The sequence below is a fragment of the Pleurodeles waltl genome, chromosome 3_1, assembly GCF_031143425.1.
Source record: "Pleurodeles waltl isolate 20211129_DDA chromosome 3_1, aPleWal1.hap1.20221129, whole genome shotgun sequence".
NCBI classification, from domain to species: Eukaryota; Metazoa; Chordata; class Amphibia; order Caudata; family Salamandridae; genus Pleurodeles; species Pleurodeles waltl.
In genome coordinates this window covers 1,596,505,812-1,596,533,562 of record NC_090440.1, presented here as the reverse complement: position 1 = coordinate 1,596,533,562, position 27,751 = coordinate 1,596,505,812, and the positions used below count along the sequence as shown (strand labels likewise).

Sequence of the window (27,751 nt, the reverse complement as noted above, 5' to 3'; positions counted from 1 at the left end):
ATCATAAATATGAACTTGCCCTGCTGCTATTTGCACACTTACATTATATATTGGTGTGCAAATAGCTTTGTAAATTAGACCCTAATCATTCAATTGATATGAGATTTGTGGGACTGTCTATGATCGTTTATTTCGAAAATAAAAGGGAACTATCATTCCTATAAAAATAAAAAAAAAAGGCATTGGCAAAGCCAATAGCTCGTGTTTTTTGTTAGTGGGGAGTGTTTGATAACAGTCTGGATAATGTCTGTCTGTGTGTGTGTGTGTGTGTGTGTGCTTACCCTTGAAAGAAAATCCGATAATTACGTAGCATACTGGGCCACACCTGTAAGGAATATTAGATCGTGGCCCCTTTGATGAAAAGGCTGCATCAGCAGACTTCAGCCCTACCCTTACAGATGAATTTGTGAACAAGTGTTCAAAACTGAAGCTTTCTTTGTAAGTGTGAATGTAAGTTGAAAGGCATATGCAGCAATATATTGCATAGTATATTGCATAGTAGGTACCTTTTGTTTTTTATTTTATTTTTTTACAAAGGTTGAGCACTGTTGCTGCATCTTCAGGAAAGCCTATGTGAGAACTTCCTTAAATTGTGAACAAAAAATACTGCAAATCCAACATATTTTCATGACTGCAAACTGAAACAAAGGAACACAGAAGGACAATTATTAGATAGCACTGTTCCCTATTGAGAGGCCAAAGCATACGGACTTCGAGCACTTACTAAAAAGAGATGCCATGAATGAGCAAATAAATTGTCATTGTGTCAGTAAAGTAAATACATCAAAGAACGCCTACTAGTCTCAAACTACATGCTCTTTCCTCAGTAAAGGACTTCTTGATGGCACAATCACCGAAACCTGTTTGATACAGAAAAAGGACAATTAAACCATTCTCAAAATGACCTGACCTTGATGCTCAGACCATCTAGTCAATAGCAGTTCATGAAATTCATGTGAGAATGATTGGTTCAAGGGAAGTGACCCCAAGGTCTCTGTGTCTCTGCGCTTATTCTTAATGTACTTTTTTGAAGAAGTGATAAAATGAGGTCTTTCAGACAGCAAGAGCTGTTTCTATTTCGACCTGAAAAAGAACATCAGTAAAGGAGATAGTCTAATAGTAAACCAACATATTTTAAGACAAATACAGAAAAAAGAAGAAGTAGGTCAGGAGAGAGAGTGGTACGGGAGACATTGCTGAAATGCTTTTTTTGGGAGAAACAATAATTACCACATGCAACACAGTGTTGTAGGTCAAAGTAAAAAACATTAATGTAAAGTGCATCGAGATTGTTTCCATCTAAAATAAACACATGAAACTATTATGCTGACTGCAAATATTTAGAAATTCACTGAATTGTCATGAAAAAAATGTGTGTTTTGTGATCCTAAAATCTGTATTTCCAGGTAGCAAAAAACCTAAATTCTACTTTTGCTACGGAACTACTGTAAGAATATTAGGGCAGTATTTAAAACAAAGTCAAAATACATTAAAAACAGAACGGTAGGTTAGATCTGTGAGAGTTAGGAAACGTAATACCCTAACGCTTTAACGTTAGCTGATTTTCACTTTTTTATGTTCTATTATTTTAGGCAACATTGATCTTGATTTTCCAGTGTAACCTACTAAGTCACTTTCTCACCTTCCAAATATTCTCATAAAGATAATACCTCCTCGATCTCATCATAGAACCCCCCAAATGAATCTTCCCCTTGAGAAATAGAGAAACTAATACTCTTTGGCCTTCTACATTCCACAAAATGTCATGCATTTTGTAATGAAATTACAAAAACTTAAATTTTCCTGCTGTATAACTAAGTAACAATGAGATGAGCCCTGTTAAGGGTATGGCATGGAACTATATATTTGACCGGATTTCTTAAATTATCAGGGTTTTTAATCAAAAGTTCAACTGTTAATCGGTTCTATAGGTGCCCAGATTTGGTAGTTTGGACCACTGTATAAAGTGGTTGAATTGGTAATAGTCAAGATCTTTATTTAGGGTTTGGTGGATGGGATGGTCTATCAAAACGTAACAATAATGCTGTCTGCCATATTCCAAATGCCTAGACACGGGTGGCAACTGTGCAAAGTGGCGGGAGAGGAACAAAACAAAATAAAAAAAGTGTGTGTGTGTGTGTATGTATGTATGTATGTATGTATATATATATATATATATATATATAAATATATATATATATATATATATATACACCTTACCTTAAGTGCACCGCTGCCCTCCGCCGCACTGCAGGCACAGGCTCCCAGCCTGCCCTGCGGCCAATCAAGACGCTGCCCAGAGCAGTGTTCTAATTGGCTGGAGCGCCCTGCCTGGGCGCTCCAAGGCAGAGTGAGAGCTTGGGCCAGCTTTCTCCAACCTGGCAACACAGTGCCAGGTTGGAGAGAGCCCTGTGTGCAAGTGTATTTGACAAGCCCAAGACGACCAGCCAAACATACATGAGCACTGGGGGGAGTGCTCTGTGCATACCCTTCCTGGCCCCGCCCATTTAAAATTAAAATGATAATAAACATTGCTTATTATTGTTTTATTTTTAAACGTTTGCAGCTGCTGATGCTGGCGGGTGAGGGGAGCCACTTCTTCAAATGCCATAGGCTATTATGCATTTACAATATGGTGGCTGGAAACTGTCTACATTTGTGATGTTTGACACAATAATCCATCAACCAAACTATAAATAAAGCCCTGAAGTATTTTATTCATTGAACTATTAAAAAGTTTGTAACCAAAAATGTTTCTTTTCATTCGTCTTCATGTAAGCTTTCTTTCACTCTTTTACACAAACACTGTAAGCGAATTGAAAATAAACTGTTTTTTCTGGTAACTGTAATCTTCCTGGGAGTTCTAGATTAATCAAATATGTTGAAATGAAAATAGATAATTGGTTGTTTAAAACATTGACAACCTCAATCATTTTTCTACTAATCCAATAAGTACCAGAGATTCATAGCTGGCATGAATAAACATTTTTAAAATTAGGCTGTCATGGAATTTACCAGTGTTGCATCGTGGCAGAAGAGGTGGAAGTCAGTTTGTAATGAGATCTATATTTTCAATATGGGAAATTTATACACATGTGATACGTGTTTGTGTCATCCTAAATGCTTTGTGATTTTGAAATCTTATCGATTCTACCACCATGAAATAGGTTTTTAGCATGTTCAATAAAAGATATTGACACAGGGATGATAAGTATTTTGAAACTGCAGTAAAAAGATGACGTACATTTCTTTGAACAAAGGAGATGGCTCTAACAAACAATTTTAATTATGGTAGTGTTTTGAAAATATTGTGCGAACCATGGCTGTCAGTGCATCTGAAGTATCTGGTGATACGTAAGATAGCATTGTGATTTAGTCATGTTGGGGGCACATTGGCTGCAGTAAAGTGATATCTATATCCTGACCTTTAGGGTGTCTGTTTTTTGCTTTAACAGAGCTGATGTGCTGAGACTTCTAAATCTGTATCCTCCCTGTAGTCTCCCTTTTCACTCAGTAATAGTGCCATGGTGGCAATGTTTCAAGCATTTCTTTACCAAAACGTCAAATATAAACATTATAAATAATATTTACTATTAACTCTTATGAACATAATTGTACTTTTGCTTGTTCCAGAGAGCATGATGTGTTTTGTTACTTCAAAATTGCCTGGCAGCAAAATCTAACAGCTCCTTGTGGCAGAGCAAATCTTAACCTCCTGAATTGAATAAGATGAGGCCAGTAGCCAGAGTTGTCAATGACCACTCCAAGATATGAGAAGAACTGAATTTTCTTAAGTGTATAGTTTTTGAGAGAAAACGTTCTTGTTACTCTGACTCATAGTGCTTCAAAATCCAAACAGATCTATCTTAACAATTACTTATTGTGTAGCGTTAAACAGACGTACTCCTACTTTCAACTATGTTAAAAATAGCAAAAGTGGTATTTTACCAACAAGAGCTGCATCCAGTTCTAGATCACCAAGGGTATGATTCACAAGGAAAGTCAAAAGATTAGATTAGATCCCCCTCTGACTGAATGTAAATTTGTGACAATCTGGAATTCACAAAAATTCCCAGAACTTTGCCTGGAAAGCTGCTCCAGGTACAGGCTTCCAGACATACTTTTGGGAAGGTCAGGTGGCATTCGCAGCAGGGTCCTATTTACGCTGGGTGGCGTTCTCCATAAGGGAGAAATCTGCACAGAAGGAAGAGGATCTCCTGTGCAAATGTACTTTTATTACTTTCTTTTCTTTGCAGGGAAAATATTTTCCATGTACCATTAACATGCAAGTGGTCATTTCTCCTTCACAACCGGGAAGGTGATTTACAACAGCCATGTGCTGCATTACATTTTTGACCCTGTCCACAGTGGAAAGGAATGGATTGGAGTTTGGAAATGCTAGCATATAGTAGTTTGTAGGCTTTTCCAAACTTCTATGGTAAACCATGTTTTGGGACGCTCACTTAGAATGCCCTAGTATGAGTAATGGCTGGGAAAATCTTGCACTCGTGACAAGGATCTCCCTACCTATAAATAGATATACGCCCACCACGGGTACCTTTGTGAATTATTGGTAAGTGTAAAAACTATGGTTATAAATATTTATGTACGATCACATTTTCACTTTTTGATTAGACATGGATGTTATCTAGGAGTTGGCAGTGGTGGGTGCGGAGACCCCGGGCTTGCCCCTTGCAGTCCCTTTCACTGCTTTTGTCTCCCTTGACCTCAGAGGTGGCAAAATCAGTGCCAGAAACACAGGAGGAGCAAGTCCTTATGGATGTCGGTTGGGGCTCCACTCTCCTTCTTTCTATCATTTTATATGATCCTAATTGCGAATAATATTACTTTATTTGCTATTAGTGTAATAAAAAATAGAGTTAAAATAGCTGAAATAGGAATTTCCCTGGCAGCTGAGGTAATGAAAGAAATTATTTTACATGTACGTTGTGTGCTTGCTCGTGAGTTTGAGTGTGTTTATGTAAGAGTTTGTGTGTGTGTGTGTGTGTGAATGTCCGTCTATGTGTAAGCAGAGTGTGTGTGTGTGTGTGAGTGTGTGTCTGTATTTGTAAGCATGTGTATGTGATGGAGAGAGAAGGTCAAAAGGCATGTGATGTCACTTTCGCTACCCCTGACATTTAGGTGAATTGATGTCCTTCTGATTTGGCCTTTGATTATTTGAAGCAGTTCTTCTTTAGCTGTGGTATTTTGCAGACACACTTACCACAGTGACCAGTATAATAAGAAAAATTGCAATAAATGTGTTTATTGATGTTTTTGTGTAACACACTCTGTGAAGCCTGCTGTTTTAGAGCCCTTGGCTAGATTTGGTGATAGTCACCTGTCACCTGTTTGTTTACTTATCATCAGGCAAGAACATGGACCAGATTGTTTTTTGTGTTATTGTGTCAGAATCTGGAACAGGAAAGATTGTAGGCTCTTGGGTTTCAGGAGCATAAACACATTCAGGGTTTTGCTGTTTCTCTTTCCTCTATGTTACCATTTTAGTTTGGTGTATCTGCTGCATTCCTTGCTAAAAGGGACAGAGACGTCTTACAAAGTTTGCATTCCTTGGTCTCGATGCGGGGAAGGGTTCTTGGGGACTGCACATTCGTTGTGCTGAAACTTCCATTAGCTGGCTGCCATTTGAATATCTGCTTATTAGTGATTCCCCGTAATGGTTCCCATATTTCACAATATGGATTTATTTCAAAGTTGTTTGTCAGACATGGTTTAAGTATAGCCAGTTCACCAGTTCTAAAGAGCCTGACTGGAAATCATGTTACTTATATTCTTTAGACACACAAAAATGAGAAACGCAAGCAAAAATCCTGGGCCCTAATATGTAAAAGGTGCATTGTCCCTGTTTGTGCTACGGTGCACCTTAAAAAGGTATACAGGGCACACTCCGAGAGTGTATGCCCTATTACATTCAATGACATTAGAATTTCAAATTATTATGAGAAATGCAATAGTTTGTGAAGTAATATTCTGTGTATGTTTTATTACCTGTGTAATAAATGTCTCTGAAGCAAGTGATTAAAATATATTCTTATTGCAGGTTGCTTAATGAAAAAAGGGAGCAAGCCAGAGAAGATCTTAAAGGATTGGAGGAAACTGTGGTACGTCATAGTAAAGATTTTGAATGATGATATGTGTAGTTCTTAACTGTTGATTCCGAAGGAAAGGCCCTAAGACATGAAGGCTCTTATTGAATTTCGGAATGCGTGTCCACATATGTCAGAATATTACCTCCAGACACCTACCCAACACCGAGAGATGTCTTAATCATTCAAATACCGTGGTGGAAACAAAGGTTCTAATGGAGGTTCTGAGAATTTCTAATTTTATCTTCATGATTTCACTCTGCAGTGTCTTTACAGCATAGCTATAGCTGTCTTTCATCTTTTGAAATACCATCATTTGTATCAAAAAGGACACTTTTATCTTCGTAAAGTTTTAACTAAAGTTTTTTTTGAAGTTCTGACACCCCTGCCATTAAGAGCACATGTTAAACTGTATTTCCTTGTAAAGGTCTGAAGTATATATTTACAGTGCACTCTTGCCTTGGTTCACAGACAATGACACCTACCTCTTGATCTCGATTGAGCACAGTTGCCAGGTTAAAATGGGTATTGATATTTTTTTGATATTTGCTAATTACAAAGCATGTCAAATACCTTTCTGGGATTGTGGCTCATTGTAGTGTCTTGTGAGTTAGCAATGACTGGACCCTTTTGGTTCCTGGTGGACTTCATAGAACTGTGATGTAAGTGTTAGGGTGTGGTGGATAGATTTCATGTTTCAGGTGCTGAGTTCATGGTTCCACGCAGATGAATGAAGGTGTGTAAGACCAAGCTCTATGTGTGGCATTTTAATTTACTAGTACCCGGGATAGGAAGGACGCTACATCTGGCAACAAGATAGGGGGCATCCATAACCTGAAGATCGACAGTGCTCTCCCAGAGAGTTTGTTGTGGTTCAGCAAACTGCTCGTCCATGCCGCGTGCCTCAGTTAAGATCAACATTTGGCGTATGTGGAGTCAAAGCACCACTCCACCCAGTGCCAAGCTTTCCAAAAAGAGAAAGGCCTTCCAGAGAAATGTGTGTATTATTGGGCAGGAACCTGCTGGTGAGGTATTGAAAGGGGAACTGTGCCACTACAGAGCATTGGCCTATAAATCATACAGTACCACAGTGCTAAAGGCAGGAGAAAACAAATATAATGCAAAGAGGCAAGAAGGGGGAAGAACCCACGCAAGAAACAAAGCTGCTACTCACTGCTAAAGAAGAAAACAGTGCCTCACAACCAGAAAGCGGGGGCAACAGGCCTAGGTGGTAACACGCGGCTAGTGCTTGAGGAAGGTGCCAGTACTAGTTGGCAGCAGATGTTGACAGAGTGAGCTCTGCTGTCAACAGCAGAAAGTTCCACAGATTATGATGCTGCTGTATTCCTAAAGCTGCCACTTCCCTTTGATACAGCCAAAAAGCAAAATATTCGTAGCAGATGAACTGCCTGGATAGAAATGTTTGATGATTTCATCAATGTCCTGGAATAAACAGATAAAAAGATTTCCAATTACCTCAAAAATGTTGCCGTGAAGTAGTAAGAGAGGTAATAAAGAAACTGTCACAAATTAACATAGTCTCATACCGTCAGATCAAAGAAGAGCTAAACGCCAAGTTCAATCCAATGCCGAATGTCTATTACAAAAGATATATTTTCAGTCAGGAAAGATAGAGATTTAGTGAAACAATCAGAAACTTTTTTAAAATACTTGATACACTCATCAAACATTGCAAGTTCAATTAATTCAATTTTGAAGAAGCCAAACGTCTTAAAGTGATAAGTGTTTGTTTTTCAGATTCATTCAGAAGAAGAATGCTGAGAGCAACACTAAGGGCCTTATTACAACCTTGACTGAGGGCTTTCCTCCATCCCAAATGTGACAGATATCCCATCCACTGTATAACGAGCTCCATTGAATATAATGGGGTCGTAATACGGTGGACAGGATATCCGCCACATTTGTGATAGAGGAAAACCCCTCCGTCAAGGTCGTAATAAGGTCCTTAGTCTGCAGCGAGCACACATGGCTGCCAGAGATGAGGAACATGCAGATTGACAAGCTGCTGACATGGAGGCTGTAGGTGCCCAAGGTGAAAAGAAGCAGAAACCCAAGGCTGAAGGACACAAAATGTTGTCTCCAAGGAAAGGGGAGCTGTGCTTCAGACACAGATTTTTGTTTCCATTTGAAGGTAAATGTCCTGCCATTGCACAAGTATGCAAGGGCTCTGGGATGGAGAACCATTTTGTAATGGTTTGCAAGGCAAAGGAAAAACTACATGCATCCAAGCGAGAAAACAAAATGGACACTTTAACTTTCCGGGAAGCGATACTCCATTCACGCCCACAAGGCCAAGTGGCAACATCAGCTGAGGTAAATTGATACTAAAAGCAGTTTGTCATCTAAATTTTCATCTAAGAGTTCTTCAGTTTCGTTGTCCAGTGAGAGTGAGGAAGACTGATGTGCAATGTTGATATTTACCTCAGAAAAGCGTGCGCGTGTCAGACTGGCCGCATGCGAAGAAGAATACGAGTCAAAGAAAAGTCAATGAGTAAAATCACAAAAGTCATTCAAACATTGTCCGAAAATTACACTAATGGTAAATGGGTGCTCCATACCCTTTGTTATCGACAGTGGTGTGTTGATAAACATTATGCCCAAAAAGGACAATGAAGGAGCTGTACGCATCTGTGTTATGCGTCAAGCTAACAAGGCGATTTTAAGAGAACGACATGGAGGTCCTCATATTGCCATCATCATCACATAGCTTAATGGTGCCCAAAGTCTTTTCTTGCCTTGATCTGAACAAAGGATATCATCAATTGGAATTTGAAGAAAATTACTAACTTTTCTGGTCACATTTATTTGTTGATATAAAATATTAGGAATCGGTGTGCCATCAGCTGCTGAACATTTTCAAGATGTGATTTGACGTATAGTACAGCGTCTCATGAATACTTTCAATTATGGTGATGACATACTGGTCTTTGGGGCACCATGAAAACAACATGGTGAGTTTGTCGATTACGTGCTAATGAAGTTCTAATCTTGAATGCAGAGAAGAGTGAGTGCCACAAAACAAAACTCAAATTGTTTGGCAATATCTTTTCTGATTAAGTTATGACTCTGGATCCAACTAAAGAACAAGCCTTGTCAGCCACCAATCCCCCCCAAGTTGTTACCATGTTGCTTTCATTCCTTGGCATTGCCAGTTGCTGTTCCAGATATGTGATGTTGCCACAGTAAGTGCTCCCTTAAGAGACTTAACAAAAAGAAATGCTTTAATTTACTGGTCACATGGCTGTGATTAAAGTTTTAAGAAAATCAAGCATTCAATTGAGAATGCCACTGAAATGGCCAACTTTGATAAAAAGTTCATGCAGAGGTTGTTGACGCAAGCCCAGTCACGTCGGATGCGATCCCTGCCTAACACATTGGACACCCAGATGCTCAAAGGCATATTGTGGCACAGGCCAGTTTGTAAAAAACTGAACGTGCCTGTTCACAACCTGAGAAAGAAAGTTTAGCATTGGTATGGGCTTGTGAACGTTTCCACGTATTCCTAAATGGAAACTCTTTCACTCTTGTAAGTGATCATCACAAATTACTTACCATCCTTGGCAATCTAAAAGCCAAGATACCTGATAGAAGTGAACATTGGGGTTTGAGACTACAAGAATATCTATCGTGCACCAACCAGGGAAAGATCAAAACCCTGCTGACTACTTTTCACAAGTGCCAGTATAGTGTACATTAACTTCATGGGAAAGTACAATACCTCTGCACTATTACTTTGGAGCAAATTATTACTGCAACAAGCAAGGACAGTGACATATGGAAACCAAAGAACATTTTTGGGCACCAATCCTGGAAACAGCAGACTCAGCCTCTCATGTGACACAAATATCAGAAGATCAAAAATGTAAAAGACAACTGTCTGTTACTCAAGAAGGTATTGTCTTACAAGATTCAAGAATTGTCATACCAGAGTGTCTACGACAACAAGTAATTGAAGTGGTCTATGAAGGATATCGTGGAATAGTTGCCACTAAACGAGGTCTCCAAGATAGTTGGGTTTTCCCATCTTGACGAGAGGGTTGAAAGAGAGTTGAAGGCTTGTCATTTGTACAATTGCTTACCTCCCAAGATCACTCAACATAACTTGCATGTATCAGATTTACCAAACCATGTGTGGGAGAGAATCGCTGTTGATTTCCTGGTTCCTCTTGAGAATGGACATCACCTGATGTTGATTATCGACAAATACTCCCATTTTCTGTTAGTAGGAAATCATGCATCGATTACTCAACAAAGAGTCATCCAGATGTTAGATGGCATTTTTGCAATATGGGGTGTCCTTTAATTCTAAAGTGTGACAGCGGTCCGCCTTTCAGCATTCAAGAATCCTAAGCCTTTCTTAATCATCTCCATGTAAAGCATCAGAAAATTGCACCTCTTTGGCTACAAGCGAATGGTGTTGTCAAACGCTTTATGAGCACACTTAAAAAGACTGTCTGGTGTGCTAAATTGATGAAGCTTAATCTGAAGTCCACTCTCCATGATACTCCTCAAGCTTGCGGCTCGACTACTCATTCAACAACAGGTGAATTTCCTGCTTCCCTGATGTTTGGGAGAACCATGATGGTGAACTTTGTCGAACAGACTTGTGCCGTAAACAAACTATGAAAGTATATGCCGACAAGCGTTGATGTGTAAATAACATTATTTTCAATTAAGAAGTTTGAGTATTGGTGTAACAGAGAAAACGCAAATCTGATGCTCCCTTTGGTGCTGAGGCCTTTGAAGTTGGGACTAGCAAAGGACACATGTTCACTTTCCTGGAAATTCAATTACGCAAGATTATTCACATTTCAGGCATCTGCCTTCTCATTCACCATTTCCTGATATCAGAAATTAGACTGGTTCAATTGAGACTGTAGAGAGCCCCTTGACTGAATCTGTCCCTACATCACCTGTGTCCGTTATGGACACTTCTCTTCTCTCATCACAGCCTTAGAGGACGTGACCTGGGCACTTGGTCAGAGCTCCACAACATCTTATAGGGGAGTTGTAATGTGCATGTATATATCGCTGTAAAAATAGTATTTTTTGATAAACAAGGGGGAGATGCAGTGTATTGTGAGTTTGCACTGACTGAACCATTTTGGTTTCTGATGTTCTCCGTAGAACTCTGACGTAAGAGTTCAACTGTGGTGAATAGATTTCTTGTTTCGAATGTTGAGTTTGTGATTACACGCAGAAGAATAAACATGTGTAAAACCAAGCTGTCTGTGTGGCGTATTCATTTAAGAGTACCCAGCCTGGGGAGGATGCAACACTTGTGTGTGTGCATACTCACATGTCCAGATTCACGTGCCCATCTGTGAATGTAAATATTTTTAATTGTTGTTCAAAATAAAAACATTCCAAGATGGATGCTTATGCATGTGGATGAACTGGTGGCTGCCGTCTTTTAATGTTTTTTTGTTCCATTGTAAAACAAAACAAAAAAATTCATGAAGGCTGCCCATGCACGTGTATGCATGGATAGCCATCCTGGAATGTGTTTTATAAAAGTATAACAAAAAATATTAAAAGATAGTCACCTGTGCAGCATATGCACACACACAAGGTGAACTTTGAATATTTGTGGCATAGTTTATCATGCTTTACCATGGCTACATTACTGATTCGTAGCCTCATAATAAGTTGGTCATTTTCGAAGTATAAAATTTGCCAAAGCAAATAAGCATATTAAAGCCAATAGTCTTGTGGTGGGGAATTAAAAGCAAGAACTATTAGGTTTGCAAAAGCTTTGTATGTTACATTGCTTACTTTGAGGCAGAGCCAGCCAAGTCTTAGGGTGGGGCCATTCTGACACTGACAGCGAGCAGCAGGGAGGAGGACTGTAAGTGCGCATGTTGGTTTGGTTGGCTGTCTTAGGACGGCCAAACCGACATGTGCACTTAGACTTTTCCAACCAGAGCTGTATTGATCAGGCGGATGTAGGACAGGCAGAGGATCCCTGTCCCTGAGCGAGCGTCAAACCAGCCCCCTCAGACCAATCATGGCACTTCTCTCATGCTGAGTAATAGTGTTCCCAGCATGAGAGCAGCGTCTGGATGTCTGTGCAGTTTGCACCTCCTGGAGTCAGGAATAAGAACAGGAGCAGGAAAGTACTGAGGCGGAGGCCAGCAGCAGCAGGTATGTACTCTTTTATGTATGTTTTTTTATTTCCTCTGTTCCTTTTTTCGCTATTTCTCCTACTCTGCCTCCCCACTTGTCATAGAGAGTAGCTGCCACTGTGTTTCGGCAACATCAACATCTATTGTGTGCCATATTATTGTCCTGAAATTTTTGCTGATTGAATGTGGTTGATAAAATCGGATCCTTAGTTGTGATTATTCAAAAGCCTTGTCATACTTGGAAAAAAAAAAAAGCGATTGAATCATGAGCAACCCGTCTCTTGGATGAAATCTGAATTTATGTAAGTGATGGAATTTCTGTGAATTATGGACGGTGAGACACGTTTGATATTATTCCCGTGATTTATGGGTTTTGAAACTACTTGTGTTTTGTGTAACAACGATGGGCTAACCAGTCATATTAATGCTTAGCATTAAGTGCATATTATTTGTGTAGCAATCTCATGTTATCACAACGGCTTAGGGAGATATGTGATGTACGGAGGGATTGGGAATTAAAGGAAACAGATAAATGAGAAGTCTAGAGAGATAGAGAAGATATAAGTAATTGAATACAGATCCCAAACTAAGGCCTCATTACCAATCGAGTGGTGTTTGGATCAATATTTATCACACCCAATGAAATCTCATGCAGCAGGTGACAAAAGTCATGGCGTGTGATATATAGCACCAATTATGAGTGTCTTCCAGAAAATGGGGAATAACATGTTGATTTTAATTCTACCGCAACAAAATGTTAATTTCCCAGTAATTGCTTGGCATTTTACCTTTGTTAAATTCTGGAAGGTTGACCAAACGAAATTTAACAGGGCAAAACGCGTTATCTCACCCAGTGTATACCTGGCGCGATAAATTTCGCATCTCCTGTAAATCTGATTCCTACACAAACATGGATTTGCACAGAGATCGGAGTTGTCCATGCCACTAGAAATTAAGACCTAAGACAAAAGTTCTAAAAGGATGGTGTGTTTTGTTTGGGACCGTTGGCCAATGGCAGGTGCTTTCAGCCTGTGCTGAATGGTGATGTTCAGGGTTATTGCGATTCGTGACGCCGCCCAGCATCTGAAGAGATAGCAGCAAGCTCTGTCATAGAAAGAAATTTCACGTAAATAACATAATTTTTGCCAAGAAGAATCGCACTGTTACCGCAAGCAGTGGAAACTGACGCAGCCTTGCGTTCAGCTGCCATCTATGAGGGTTCAGACTCCCACCTCTCGCCTGAAATTCTTGCTGTACAAATATTACTGTAATGTCCCGTAACCATGACAGGGCGTGATGCATGCCGGGACAGTGCTTGAAATAGATCTCTGTGAAATACTGTGCTGTGTCTGAATTATTCTGAGATGATCCTCTCTGTTTCTAGGCCAGAGAACTTCAAACCCTTCACAACCTGCGCAAGCTTTTTATTCAAGACCTCACCACACGCGTCAAAAAAGTAAGTGGAAACAATTGAAGCATGTGGAAATATTATGTTTGTTTACTATAGGATCGGCGAATTCTCTTTTCCCGTGCACCGTATCTCACTTTAGTGCATTGTTCAATGTCATGAAAATTATATATATGTTTTAATCTTTTTAACGCTGAAAATGGAAGCTACTAAGCATCCACGTTCTAAATAATTAAGGGAAATGTCTATTTTCGAACTTGTCTTCTCAGCATCTCTACCGGGAGCAGTAGTACTTCAAAGCTAACACTTCTCTGCGTGCCTAATACTCCTCCGTGTCAACATTTCAAAGGCGGGGCTAGTGGATTATTGATGCTTTGCTCTCTCCTAATTGACTTGCACTAAGTGCAAACCTCTCAGGGCAAGAATAAAATATTGATGTGCTGAGTGTGCCTTGATGAGCAGAAAAGCAAGCCAACGTTACTTTTGAATAAAGACAGCTGGACGATTTCTTTATTTTTAATGTTTTAATTGGATGAATCATTCCTTCCCCAAGTAATCTATTGTTACATAAATGAGACTGTTAGAGCCAGATTTAGAGCAAGGGCCTAAGCATACTTAGGAAATCACTTCCACCACCATTTGAGCTGCACAGGCCCAACCTCGTGAAGTTGTACTTAGCAGACGTCAGTCATTTATAAGGGCTGTTGCTTTATTGCTGAACAAGTAATTGTAGTTGCAAATTGTATTTGTATAGCGCTTACTAACCCCGACGAGGTGTTGAACCGATTTGTATCGAGAAGACCACTACTCCCTAACCCGATGTTAGAGGTTGAAAGATAGTAGATTCGTAATGGTGTTATTTTTGTTTCTTTGTGAATTAGTTGTGGTAAGTGTGTTAAGTTTTTTCTCTTGGGGCCTCGTGTTTTACTGTATTGTTTTCAAAGGGATAGATGGATTGAAGTGGATAAGTAAAGTGGTGGACATGTGCGCCTGTTAGTTAAATGAATTGGATCAAGGAGACAAGGTTTGGGAGCCCATACTAGGCAGAAAGGGTTGGGATGAGTCTGATGGTTGGGGTAGAGACTGAGGTTGAAATACAAAGTTATTCATTTTTATATATTTTCCCTCCCCCATTAAGTATACATAAATACACACACACACACACACACACACACACACACACACACACACACACACTACATTTGATGTACAAGTACCGTCTCCCCTTATGTTTGGCCAGGATTCACAGATTGAGTCATAACTCTGCACCCATAAAAGTGGATATAAGTAGGGGTTCAGTAGTACGTTTTTTCTTTAGTCACAAACATACCCAGTAGAATGGCTAGAGAGCTGCGTCAGGTATAGTGCTGGGAATGTCATGTGACATTTTTTGACGAAGCTATTTTTCCAATGCGGAATTGTGCAAAAGGGACAATACTGCATAGAGGAAAGGCAGTCCTATGTGCATTTCCACTTTTGTTTTTCGTGATCCTTCTTTCGTCTGTAGGTAAAATGCCTGCCAAGTATAAAACTCCCACTGCTATACCCCTACCAGGTTTAGAGATGTAATGTTGTCCTCACATCCTGATTTACTAGTGTCAATGGCTTTGTAAATCAACCACTCAACAACACCTCCATCTACCTTGGGTCACCAGTGCAGACCAATAATAAATATTAATAAAAAGTGCCAAGGCCTCTGTGAGGCACATTTCAAAGGAGTAGGCATTGGTAGAGGGGCAGAACTCAGAAAGAATTCTGAGAAAGACCTTTAGATATACTTCATAATTTGCCATGGGGAGATTACACAAGCACGCACTTGGCTGGCACGCGATCCAAGGAGTGCATTCCTTCATTTGTAAGGGTGTGTGAGCCCAAATTAAAGAACACCTTTGCCCATATTATGGATATGGGCAAACAGGCATCCCAGAAGCACACTGATGATGCACCACATATAAAGTGTGCTCCCCCTGTGCACCACTTGAAAGGCAGACATTGGGGTTCTAGGTACCCACTAGGCAACCCCCGACAAGCAGGTGTGTACAACAGTGCTACTAGTTCCTCTGCATTGAAATAAGGACTGGCGGTTTCAAACCAGGAATCTGTATTTCATTGTTGTGTGCTCTAGTGGAAATGCAAGTTAGCTCCTGCATATAGAGAGGACATTTAGCAAGTGATATGTTGCACTGTCCATGTGTATGCTAAGGGCATCCAAATGAGTGCACCTGACGCCAACTAGGACACTGCTCCATTTTACATAATATGACCTCAGATCAATCAGAAGACATTGAATAGAGGTAAGTCAAGTAGGCCACAAATAGGACAGGTGGACAAGGCCTTTTGAACTTCATGTCATCCTGTTCCAGAAAAAAGGAGCAGAGGATGAATATCTCAGTATTTGGAGCTTTAGGTGTGCTGGCATAATCCCCTGATTTGCATCTCCCTTATGGAAGAACATCACGTTTGTTAGCTGGTGGAACACACACTCTGGAGAGATATTCTGGTTCCATGACATAGTGCTGTGCAGGCTGTTGCTTCTTAGAGGTTAACCAGAGCAGGACTTTCCTTGCAGCAGCTTTAGCATGTTTCTGCCCCAGTGCGCGAAGAGGATCCACTACACAGTCAAGTCCATCTGAAATGAGGAATTATGAGCCTTTCTTTGGTGGTTGATGTAATGGAGTAATTGGGTAGGCACAAAAATAATTTGTTTGGTACATTTGAGTCCACCGCCTTGGATGGCTTAGTGAACCGTACAAAACCAGGCCAGTAAAGAAAGCAAGCGGGCATGTGAATAATTTGCAAACTCACAATTGTTTATTAGGGAAGGCCTAAAATTATCCTGTGAAGCAGGGCTCAGTAAAGTGCTTACTTTAGAAGGCCGCCATGCCAAGGTCCAGCACTTCCATTTTATTGGAGTTTAATTTTATTATATAGGTTGACATCCAGTTTGCATTGGATGTGAAAACCTGTTTTAGATGAAACTGGAAGCTGCTTCCGCAGCATGAATAAGCCGAAAGCCAGGTATAGCAGGATCAAATTGTGGTTTCTTTTAAGGCCTAGATGAATGATTTTAGTGAGTGAAGTGAACCTGCAGACCCTACATCTGCCACAAGGATAGTGACCTTCAATAGAAAGGAGGTTCCACAGAGTGGGACTGTCAACTGGTTTTATGGGTCATGGTCTGGTGTGAACCAGAGGATTGGTTAAACTGACACTTTCTTGAAGGAGAAAATGTGTTTTTGTAGATTCAAGTTATTAGAGTGCAAAATCCTTCAATGTTTAATAATAGTCTTGCGGTCAATACCATGTAGTGCCAGGTGCCTGCTTTCTCAAAGACAATTCACAAGGTGTAATGTATGATCAGGGCTGGGGTGGGGAGTCAAAAGGAGCCCAGACAAAAATGCTCAAACCACACTCTTCTCGCTTAGACATCTCCATCTCCATCTCCAACTCCCTCTTCCTCTTCCTCTTCCTTGCCCTCTCTCCCTCGCTGCTTCCTTGTGCCTGCTACAATTATTCTCCAATAGGGAAAGTGACAGATTCCAAGGGCTTGAGCCAACCTGGGAAGTACCCAGTGGAATAAAAGGCCTGCCCAGCCCTGAGTGTGATAAGCATTTCTAGGGGAGGCTGAGGGGGGTGTCAGAAATGCATGAGGCTTCAATTCTGAGACATCTAATTTTGCCTGTTCTTAGCATCCACATGTTATAACATTCAGAGTAGACCATTTACTTGTTGAAAAGCTTCCCTTTTAAAATGCGCAAAGCGAGTGTACCCCTTTTTAGGTCGAGCGTTAACGTTCGGCCTGCTGTATACTTTTAAGTATACTATAGAGTGACTTCCAGCGTTTTCATTTGTTAATTGCAGTGCCCTTCAAAAATCCTTGCTTGCTAGTGGTCACTTCTGCCTCTTTGTCCTGCCTTTTTTCACTTTGGGCACAGCTCAAAGTACAGTGTATTTACGCTATGTCCTGTTTATCTCTTCTGTAACGGACTTTCTTTTGGCATGTGCCTGTTTCACCTCAACAGTGTGGGTGCTTGTTCAGTTACTCCTCCCCACCAGCTCCCTCTGTAAACATAAACCAACAGCAGAGGGGGACTTTTCCAGGGCCAGCTCGCCGTTGCTCTCTTCCTTTTGTTATTTTCAGTCAGTGTGGCAATAAAAGTCCAGTCAGTAATTTACAACGCTATGAGCTCTAACTCGAGCAAACACAAGACTATTGTATTCCAAATGCTTCTTTTTCTTGTAATTTGTGTGGCAAGAAAAGTCCGGTTAGGAATTTACAACGCTAATAGCTCGAACTCGAGCAAATGCAAGACTCGTTGCATTTTTCTTTTTAAAATCTGGTCACCCTATATATATATAGGGGACTCATGGGGCCCTCATCACATTGTGCAGTTCCCCTTCATTTTCCATTACGTCACTGACACACCCTGAAAGTCTTTGTTTAAATTTCAGTAGAGACGAGATGGGTCACAGAGCCTGGGGAACTCTGCAGAATCGCTGGTATGTCATTATCATGTTTGCTGTTTTTGTCCCGGGTTTTTCCACGATCCGTGGACACGCCCACCGCTGCGGTGACACTGCCTAGACGCCGTCCACGGGATGCTGCGAAGAGGGACCCCCAGCCTGCAGCCTTGGTGGGATTCTCCAGACCTTTGGGATTCAAGTGTGGGGCATCAAAGAATGTGCCTCCAGGGCAGGTAACACAAGCGCTATCATTGCAGGCGCATCTGGCTGCCCTACCTCCCTCACCTCCAGAAGAGTAACCAGACGACACACAAATAAAACAGTTACACGGCAGGAAGATCAGGGCGTTCTGCCGTGTTTTCGTGCATTTCTTCATTCGAGTTTAACGTGTGGTGGCTGTTTCTACCGGTCTGAGGGAGTTGAGTGTTATACTCGTTGTTAGAGGGGTCGAAGGTACTCCTCATCGCAGGACAGACCAAGTCATTCCAAACTTTAATGTACAGAATTTACTAGAACACGTCAGATCACTTGGAAATATTCCCTGTTCTCTATCAAACACTTCTTTTTGTTATTGGCCACGCTATTGTCAAATGCACTGTTTGACCTAACTTCCGGTCACAGTTCTATACTAATGATAGCAATACCTGGGTTTATTTTAATATATATAGCATAAACTGTACTTGTGGCATCCTCTACCAAATAAACCAAGATATATTCTGAGCATCGGGCCGGCCAGGTTGGGGCTTACTGCATGAGAATTACCTTTCAGTACAGAGGCTGCTGCATATAAAACCTCCCAGGAGGTTACTGCGCTACAGCCGCACGGGTTATACTGACAGAACAGTTCCATCAAAATGATCTTACAGCAGCTGCTGGTAGGGCCGAGCTGGGGTTCATGCTGCCCTCGAAGCAATGCGAAGAACTGCTGCTTGTATGGAAAATCGGGCCCCTCTGCTGGCATCGCCCTAGGTGCGGTCTAGAACTGCCTCACCCTAGCATCAGCTCAGGGTGAGGGGTCAACTCCCCTGCATATAGCGCTGTCTTCGAATCAAAACTTGGAGCAAAAGTTGTCACGTGGCTGTTCTTTGTGGCACACACACTGTGTCAAAGCCTTAACGTTCGGAAAAAAAAAGAAAAAAAACGGAGACACAGATACTAATTTAGTGGCTGATTTGTACAAAATGTAACCAGAAAATCTAGATTAAGCGTGTGATCTTATTCTTGTTCTGTGATTTCACATACGAAAGCATTGTCAAATACAAGAGGTCAGAATACCAGCTGTACAAAAACCTATTGCTTTTGATTTAATATACTATAAAGTTGCTCCACCTATGAAAGTCTGGGTCAAACACTGGGTTCACATGACTGTGTTCCTTCTTAATTAGGGCACTGGAATTATGTGGCAGAAGAGGGCCACATTATGTGGCAGGGTTGAGTGGATTATGGGGCAAGGAAACACAAATTATGCGGCAAAATGCCACATATTTTATATTATTACTTCATTATTTCGTCATTTTTAGGGTGGAGCCTGCAAGTGCATGCGCTTACGAATGCGTTTCACATGAGAGACGCTGTTGTGTTCAATAAAGGGCTTGGAGCCAGCCTGCCTGTCGCTCACTATTCGTAGGTTTGCTTGACACTCTTCTTTACAGCCTCATAATTCGACAAGGCATGCCTGCCATCACTTCTGTGTCTCTGAGTGGAACAGGGATCAAGCACTACTTGATGTAACTTAATTAGTGCCCGTCGGCTGCTCCCGACATGATTGAGATACGATTAGTTGTTTTGAACTTCGAGTGCCCTACAATTAGAAGCTTTTGACTGGCAAAAACGTGTCCTGCGGGACAAACAAAATTGCTAAGTTTTAAAGGTAACTTTTTGTTTTATTTTGCCAAGTCATCTTTTCTCAGTTTCTTTTCATGTTTTCTTTTGTTTTTGTTCATGGGCGCTGTTGTCAAAAGATGACAATTAACTTGTTTCTTTTGTCTCACGTTTGCTCTCTTTCTTCTCTTAGTTGTGTTTTCATTTTCTTGTTCTTTCTTTCCCTTCTTTCTTTTATTTCTCTGCAACCTCTTCTCTTTCTTCCTTTTGTCTGTTGTATTCCTTTCACTTCTCTTTTTCTGCCCCATCCGCTTTCTCGCCTGAGGCCTAATTATCAATGTAGCAACAGGTGCAGTGGCACCGGGCCCAAAGCCCCTCGGACCTCACTCAACTCTAATAGCTGCTCTATTTTCCTACTGAAATTCCAGTCAACCATTTTCCTTCCTTACTACAGGGCCCATAACACCATTACTACGCCACTTGTCCTCTCCGTCTTTACTCGCGACTCCCTTTTTCCTTTCACCCTCCAATACACCCCAAATATTTTTGTTATGATGTTTTGAGCATTACACTCTAATGCCAAAAGTTTATTTCTGATGAAGGTTTATATGATAATTGTATATGTTTTAAGATAGAGGAAGAAGGTAAATGGAAGTCCTTTAGTTAAATGCTGGGCCGCTGGAATTATATGGCAGGAAAAGACAAAATTATGAGGCAGGTCTGACCAGTTTATTGGCAAAAAAAAGTCCACTTATGACATTACAATGCCAATAGTTCTAACTCAAGAAAATGCGAGACCTATTGCATTGCAAATGCTTGTTTCAATTGTGATGTTCACTCTGTCGTAAATCAGCTCCTCGGCACGTGAAAAAGATGCATATGATACATAAGTAAATTAACTTAAATGTTCATCTCCTGTTCAGACAGCCAGAACGCCTCTTTGTGGCACAAAATTCGATCATAAATCTCTTAGATCCCTGGATCTGGCTCGTATATGCAAATATGCACTGTATATTGTGCCCCCTCCAGTGCTTGAAATGGAAAAAAAGAAGTTTAGGTCTCAATCTCAAAGCCAGGAAACATATAAGCACAGTCACAAGATGATAACCATAATAAGCTTTCAATAATGCATAGATCAGTAGCATAGATAATCAGATGGATATAAGCGAATCATAATACATCGAATGTTCTAAGATACTAGTTCAGCATAGCATCACGTCAGTCACGTCGGTTTGTCAGTCAAAATGAATACCACGTCTAACCTCTAATTAGCATTAGCATGTTGGGCTTCATGCAAAACAATTTGAACACCAATTTGGAAAACATCTAACTAAGGTCTCTAATCAAAACATACAGCAGTTGGTACCTAGAAAGAAAAGGCAAATAGATTCCGTTAGCATTATAATTACCCTCCTCGAGATAGGTCAGCATGCAGGATTAGTCTTCGTCCTCAGGACATCAGTTAGTTCACCATCAGTCTATCTAAATTAGAGGCAAGGGACACTCTTCTCATAAGGAGGAAAGTGTAATGGGGCAGTCTATGGGCTAGGATGATTTTGTCTAAGTCTCAAATCACCAAATAAAGTGACAGAGTTTCTGGATGCAATCGATATCATTGCCTACCTAATGAATGTTTGTCTCCTGTGTCATGGGTTTTTTATCCCTTTTTCGTGATTCATTCCCCCAAAATTCTATTGGTCCGTCAATAGACCCCACCATTGTTAACCTATCAAATTATACATTAAGTAATGCATTTTGTCATTTTTGATAAATCTTTATGTTCTAATTGGTCATCATAATTGACGTAGTTTCGTAGGTGGCTCATCCGGGATTACTTCATTGTCTTTATACGTATCAGGTCAAAAGTTCTCTTCTTCTCGCTCCATCGTCCTTGGAAGTGTCCATTAATGTTTCGAAGCACATAACTTTATACTAAAAGCTGCTAGCATGCGGATGAGAAAATCTGGCATTGTTGCGAACTATTGAAGAAAAAGAACAATCGCTGGGTCATGGTTTTTTGCAAGTCAGCACACTGAAGAGACAGAAAAATACGCTTTAATATGAGAGCTACACAGCTTTGCTTGACTCACGCTAACTTAAGATATACGAGTTCTAATGAATGCGGTTTTTATGCGTTTTAATGTGCACAGTTTTAGCAATCTATGAACGATTATTTTTTATAGTTGACATTGGTTTACACACATAAAATCCTTTATGTTAATAAACATATTTCAATTAATATTTTATTTAATGTAGCATTGTTAATCATTAGCATTTCACGTCTATAATATGTAATAAAAACTACGCTCTCTCACAGGTACTCTCCCTCTCAAGATAAAAAAGTGCTGGTACTCAGTACCGGACAGTACTGGCCCACTTAAAGCACTGGCCCCCTCCCCACCCGCAACCAACCGCTCAAGTTAGGCACTGGCTTTAGGAGTCATAAATCCATTGAATGATTCGTAAAGAGGGTCTAGGTTGTCACAAGCCTAGAAGGCTAAATTGCATGCACGATTTTTTCGGTGATGATAATAGGTGTTTTGGGGTTATTTGTTCGTATCTTCTTACGAATGAGGCGTAATTAGCCTCCCATAGATTGCGTACCGAATGTTTGCATTTATTTGAAATGAACGCTTCCGTGTAACCTGGGTGCATTCGTTCGTAAGTAAACCATGCACAACATTTCAAATGCAACTCATAAGTCCTCACAAGGCAAATACATAAACAAACCGCACCAAAACTCTTCCTAACAGTGACAAAAGGTTTATATAGTCCGGCCCCATAAATAATGCAATTATGTTCACGGCTCTTGTGAAGCGGTGTCCTGCTGCCATCTACAGGTGAATGATGATGCTGACATGCTAGCTGAGACCACGAAAACCCACCATTAGATATTGATTAATATAGCTTGAATTTATTGGCCTAAAGGAGAGAACGGTGGTTTACAGTATGTTGCCATGACAACTCCTACCATTCAGCCAGTTTCCAGTAATACTAAAATACCACCCCTTTTTCAAAATATGTTTTTGTCAGAACATGATCCTTAACACTTTTAGCACTGTGTACTTTCAACATGCATTGACACCAAAGACTATACTTTCCTGTTAACCTACTATCTCCTGTCTGTTTCAAATAGGTATCCTGACTACCAATTGATTTATTTTGAAAACATTTTAATAATCGTGAATTTACAGTCAGGCGGTATAAATGTTTTTTTTTTTTTCTTCACATTTTAAGAAGAACCCTGTTCCCTATATTTACATAGAGTCCGAGGTCTTCTTGCCTCTGAGTGCTCCCTGCAACGTAAAACAACCAACTTTTATTTTGGGGAAGTTGGAAGTTTTTTTGTTTTGTCTAAAAAGAAAATATTCGTTTATTTTATGGTCCAGATGGACAGTACCCATTGACATTCAACAATTTGCACCTGTGTAGCAGAGCATCTTGAGATGTGCAAAGATGTTGCGGTTTATATTACTTCAGTTTCCATTAAGGGAAAGGACGCCATGGGGAAACGACAGGACAATTTGTGTTGACCCTTTGTTTTTCTGAATTAGTTCATAGTTGCCTTACCCCTTCCTTGGTAGTGGCAAATTGGTGTTACTATTATTGGGCTTTTATGCTTAACTAAGCCAGAGAATTCAACTTCGAATTATGTGCCTAAATATATAGGAAGCTTGACTGTTCAACTGCTGTATCTTCTGCTATTGGCCTTCTAACATCATTTGTCTAATTAGTACCTGTACATTTAATTGCTCTCAATTGAAGTCACTAGCCATGCTTGATATTTCTCATCGGGTTTGGGCCTTTGATATATGTATTTATACGTATGTTGTGTTTTTGTCTTCTGCAATTACTTTAAAAAATATTTAAAAAATGGAATAATTTCCATTAAGGGAATCGTAGTGGTTATCTGGTGAAGGCGATCTGGGGAATGCACTCATTTTGAAAAATAACTGGCTGTTGATCTGGTAGCCTGTGAAGAACACCTAATGAAATCGGACACCACAGCAATAAGAATAAGATGGATAAATAACACCTATTCCGAGTTTTTCTTAAAGGAATTGGACATAACACCTAGGTTTTGGTGGTTTCCACATCTAATCCGCATGTTCCAGTATTTAGTGTGAATTTCCCTCCGATACGTTTTGACAGGTTTGATCTTCTGAAATTTAGTTGAAGACAAGTGTGAGGGTACACGAGGGGGGAGGGGGGAGGCGGGGGGCGAAGCAGGGCATTCCACAGTACTCATATGTTCCATAACCAGAGTCGTCACACACCTACATTTATTGGGCAACTCTTAATCGGAGCCGTATTCGTGTTACTGAGTTGGGGTATCATGTAGAGTGTGGAATATCTGCAGGTCCTCCGATTCTTCTTGAGATTTCATTCCTTGGCCTAGCATGTGAAACAAGAGGGTCCACTGACCTCATCTCAAACAGGCAAATTAGACTATAAGCCCCTAAAATAACACCATGGTTTTTGTACAATTATGTTTATAAAGCAGTCAGGCACCTCTTCTGACTTTTTGCGCGCTGTCAATAAAAGCTGTTACTATACACACTTGGATGCTATTTAATTTACCGTCCGGAGCCGAAAGTAGGGCTGTCCCTGCCTTGTGGGTATTCAAACTCGGGAGCTGCACACTACCACATATCTCAGCAGCGAGTGTGTAAGTCACTCAGGAACCCTGCCAGGTATATGTTTGTGGCTACCACCTATTGCTTTGTTCCAACTACAACGAGGTGCTATTCCACCCAGATTTGATCGAAGGCCTGTGCTCGAACAGGAGATCTGCACTATGCATGTTGTTGTGTAACTGTAGAGATGATCAAATCAGTTTTAGTAAGGGAAGGATGTATATGTTGCACAAGTGGGGTGACAATGGGGAACTCTCGAGGTGCCTCTTATTTCGATATGAAAGAAGATGGCAGTGCCACAACTTACCACCGAAGGCGAGGTAGCGTGCCCAGATAAAGGCAAGCCCCCCTCCCCGCCACCCCATCCTCCTTGGCTATACTTGTTCAGGCCTTGGCAACTACATCTCATGCTTTACTGTGCCAAACGTTGTGTGGAGCTCTAATGGAATTAGTAGTCCTGCTTCAGCAGATGGCGCCTATACATACCGCCAACACTCCGTTCCTAACCAGGGACGAAAACATGTCTACCTGCCATCCTCAGTCACACCAAGCCTGTTGTATATAACTTAGAGTACGCAATAAAAACATAGTAATACCATTTTACATGCAATTTCGATTCATAATCGGCAAAACCCTTAAATCACTTTCGGCTAAAATATCCGCTACAATCACTAATGTTATGTTTTATTTTTATATGTTTATATTCTCCTCAGTTACACTGTAGATCATCACCAAACTTCAGTTAAAAACTAGGAAAACGCAAATGGTACAGAAGGGCCGTTTGAACCGAACAGATAGTGCACTGCTTCTCTGTGCAAATGAAAATGTCTGGCCTGAAAACGCATTTCAACCACTGTCTCCTATGACGGTGCGCCAGAGTGTAAAAAAGAAGACGGGTCAAAGCCAATAGGTCTCACAGTTTTGATTTGGCGGTCCAGACCTACTGTCTTTGCTAATGCTTTTTGCCGATGCGGACCAGCAGTGCCAAAAAGTAAAACAATGGCTATTAGCCATGCTAGGCAGCATTACAAAAAAAAGGCGCTATGATGTATATGTGCAAAGGCGTAATCACGCCACTGAACATGTGCACCATGAGGTTACTGGGCTCCTGGCTTGATGCATGATTCATGACGCAGTGGCCCATGGGGGAGAAGCAAAAAAAAATGCATGCACTCCCGTGAAAGAGGTAGTTCTCCTGGTGTGGCGCTAAGGAGGGATACAAGTCATCTAGTCAAAATGTGGGCAAAGAAACTGCTCCTGGTGTCTGCACCTTCAAAGAACAAATTAATTTTACCTAAAAATGTAAGCAGCTCTGACCCTAGATGGATTTCGGTTACCCTCCCCCAAAGGCTATTTCAGTATTGATTGATTGAAAAATAGGCAACACAATCTAGGGGAGTTTGCGGCATACAACTGCATTTATTGTAGCATTTTTATGGCAAATTCAATGATTCAAATGGAAGAGCTTTTCATCTTATTAATTTTTCAGATGGCTCAGTGGGCTTCCCACGACCCCTCCCCAAAGGCCCATATCCCTGGCATCCAGTCTCTTCTCCCTCTCTGAAGACTGTCAATTTTAGAAGCAGATTAGCTTGGATGAAAGTGTGCTGCACAGTGTTAAAAGCTGTGCATTGCTGCTGTGTCCATATGTTTTCTCGCTAGTCCTGTGTTTGCCTTCAGTTAACTAAACCAGTGGTTCCCAACCTGTGGGCCGGGGACCCCTGGGGGTCCGCGAAGCCTCTTCAGGGGGTCCGCGGCTGCTTAAAAAATGTAATAATATTAGGTCCCAGCTATCAGTAATGACTCCTTGGGGGTCCTCGTGTTCCAATAATGATTCAGTGGGGGTCCCCGGGCTCCAGTATTGATAAAATGGGGGTCCACAGAAGTCAAAAGGTTGGGAACCACTGAACTAAACAATCATTATGGGATGTGCTCCACCTTCTTCTGTGCTGTTTGTCATTGAACCACAAAAATTGTAGGGTGTATTTGTTAGGGCTGAGTGGGCGCTCAAGATCCTATATCAAGCAGATTCAAAGAAGAAAATGTAGGGTGCCTACACAGGGGAAACACCCAACCCCTTAAAGTTTTTTATAAAAAAACAAACAAACAGGACAAACAATGTGTGGCACCACTCTAATCAAGTATATCATTCTAGAGTAGTTATTGAATAAACGTACAACTAATTTAATACAACTTTAAATTGTCCAAATTCAACATAAATTGAAAATTGTAACACTTTGAAATCCATCCGTGATGATACAGTTGTGATTTATTGATACATTTTCAGCCTCAGCCAACACGTGTTTCGTCATGGGAAATTTCTTTTCTTAATATTCCCGAAACGACTTCTTCAGGGCTACAAATTGTAAATAAATACCAAATATTAGAAACCAAAATGCTCCAACTTGCGAACAAAAATGTTAGCCAAAGAAACCCCATTAAACCAAGGTGAAGGTCTCCTGAGGTAGAACAGCGTGATGATTTTTTTCTCATGCTTTTTCGTCCCTTATTTGGAGCATTGTTTGGCCACCTAGGCAACGCGCTATAATCCCTTTTAAGTCGTATAGTGATCTGAGGTGAACATCCTCGTATCGGCGAGTCCTCTTTCCATTTTAATTATTTCGTTTAGACAGCATGCTTTTTCGTCACGGATAGATTTCAAAGTGTTACAATTTTCAATTTATGTTGAATTTGGACAATTTAAAGTTGTATTAAATTAGTTGTACGTTTATTCAATAACTACTCTAGAATGATATACTTGATTAGAGTGGTGCCACACATTGTTTGTCCTGTTTGTCATTGAATGCTGCTTGGGTGACCAGGGTCTCCCAATGTGCACTCTGCCATTGAATTGATAGTGGCTCTTGCCTCCTCTACTCAGACTATGTTGTGACTGTGGGTAGCAGCAACAGAGTAATGAATAGATCTGTAAAGTAAGCAAACCCCTTTTGGCAGGGTAGTACAGCCTCAGCTGACCTAAAAAGAGGGGGAACTGGAAAGTGTCTGTAAAGGACACTGTAGGAAGTTGGCTCTGTATGTGCTATTTCAAAGTAAGGAATAGCATGCACAGAGTCCAAGGGTTCCCCTTAGAGGTAAAATAGTGGTAAAAATAGATAATACTAATGCTCTATTTTGTGGTAGTGTGGTCGAGCAGTAGGCTTATCCAAG

At 40.7% G+C, this 27,751-nt stretch overlaps 1 protein-coding gene across 1 annotated transcript in view; it reads left to right on the top strand.

Annotated features, from left to right (window-relative positions):
• Nucleotides 1-27,751, top strand: part of KIF5C (kinesin family member 5C) — a 448,921-nt gene that overhangs the window by 346,608 nt on the left and 74,562 nt on the right. The window contains exons 21-22 of the mRNA XM_069225223.1: nt 6,062-6,122; nt 13,638-13,709. Of these exons, the coding sequence (XP_069081324.1) occupies nt 6,062-6,122; nt 13,638-13,709 (133 nt within the window). The remainder of the gene's footprint in view (nt 1-6,061; nt 6,123-13,637; nt 13,710-27,751) is intronic.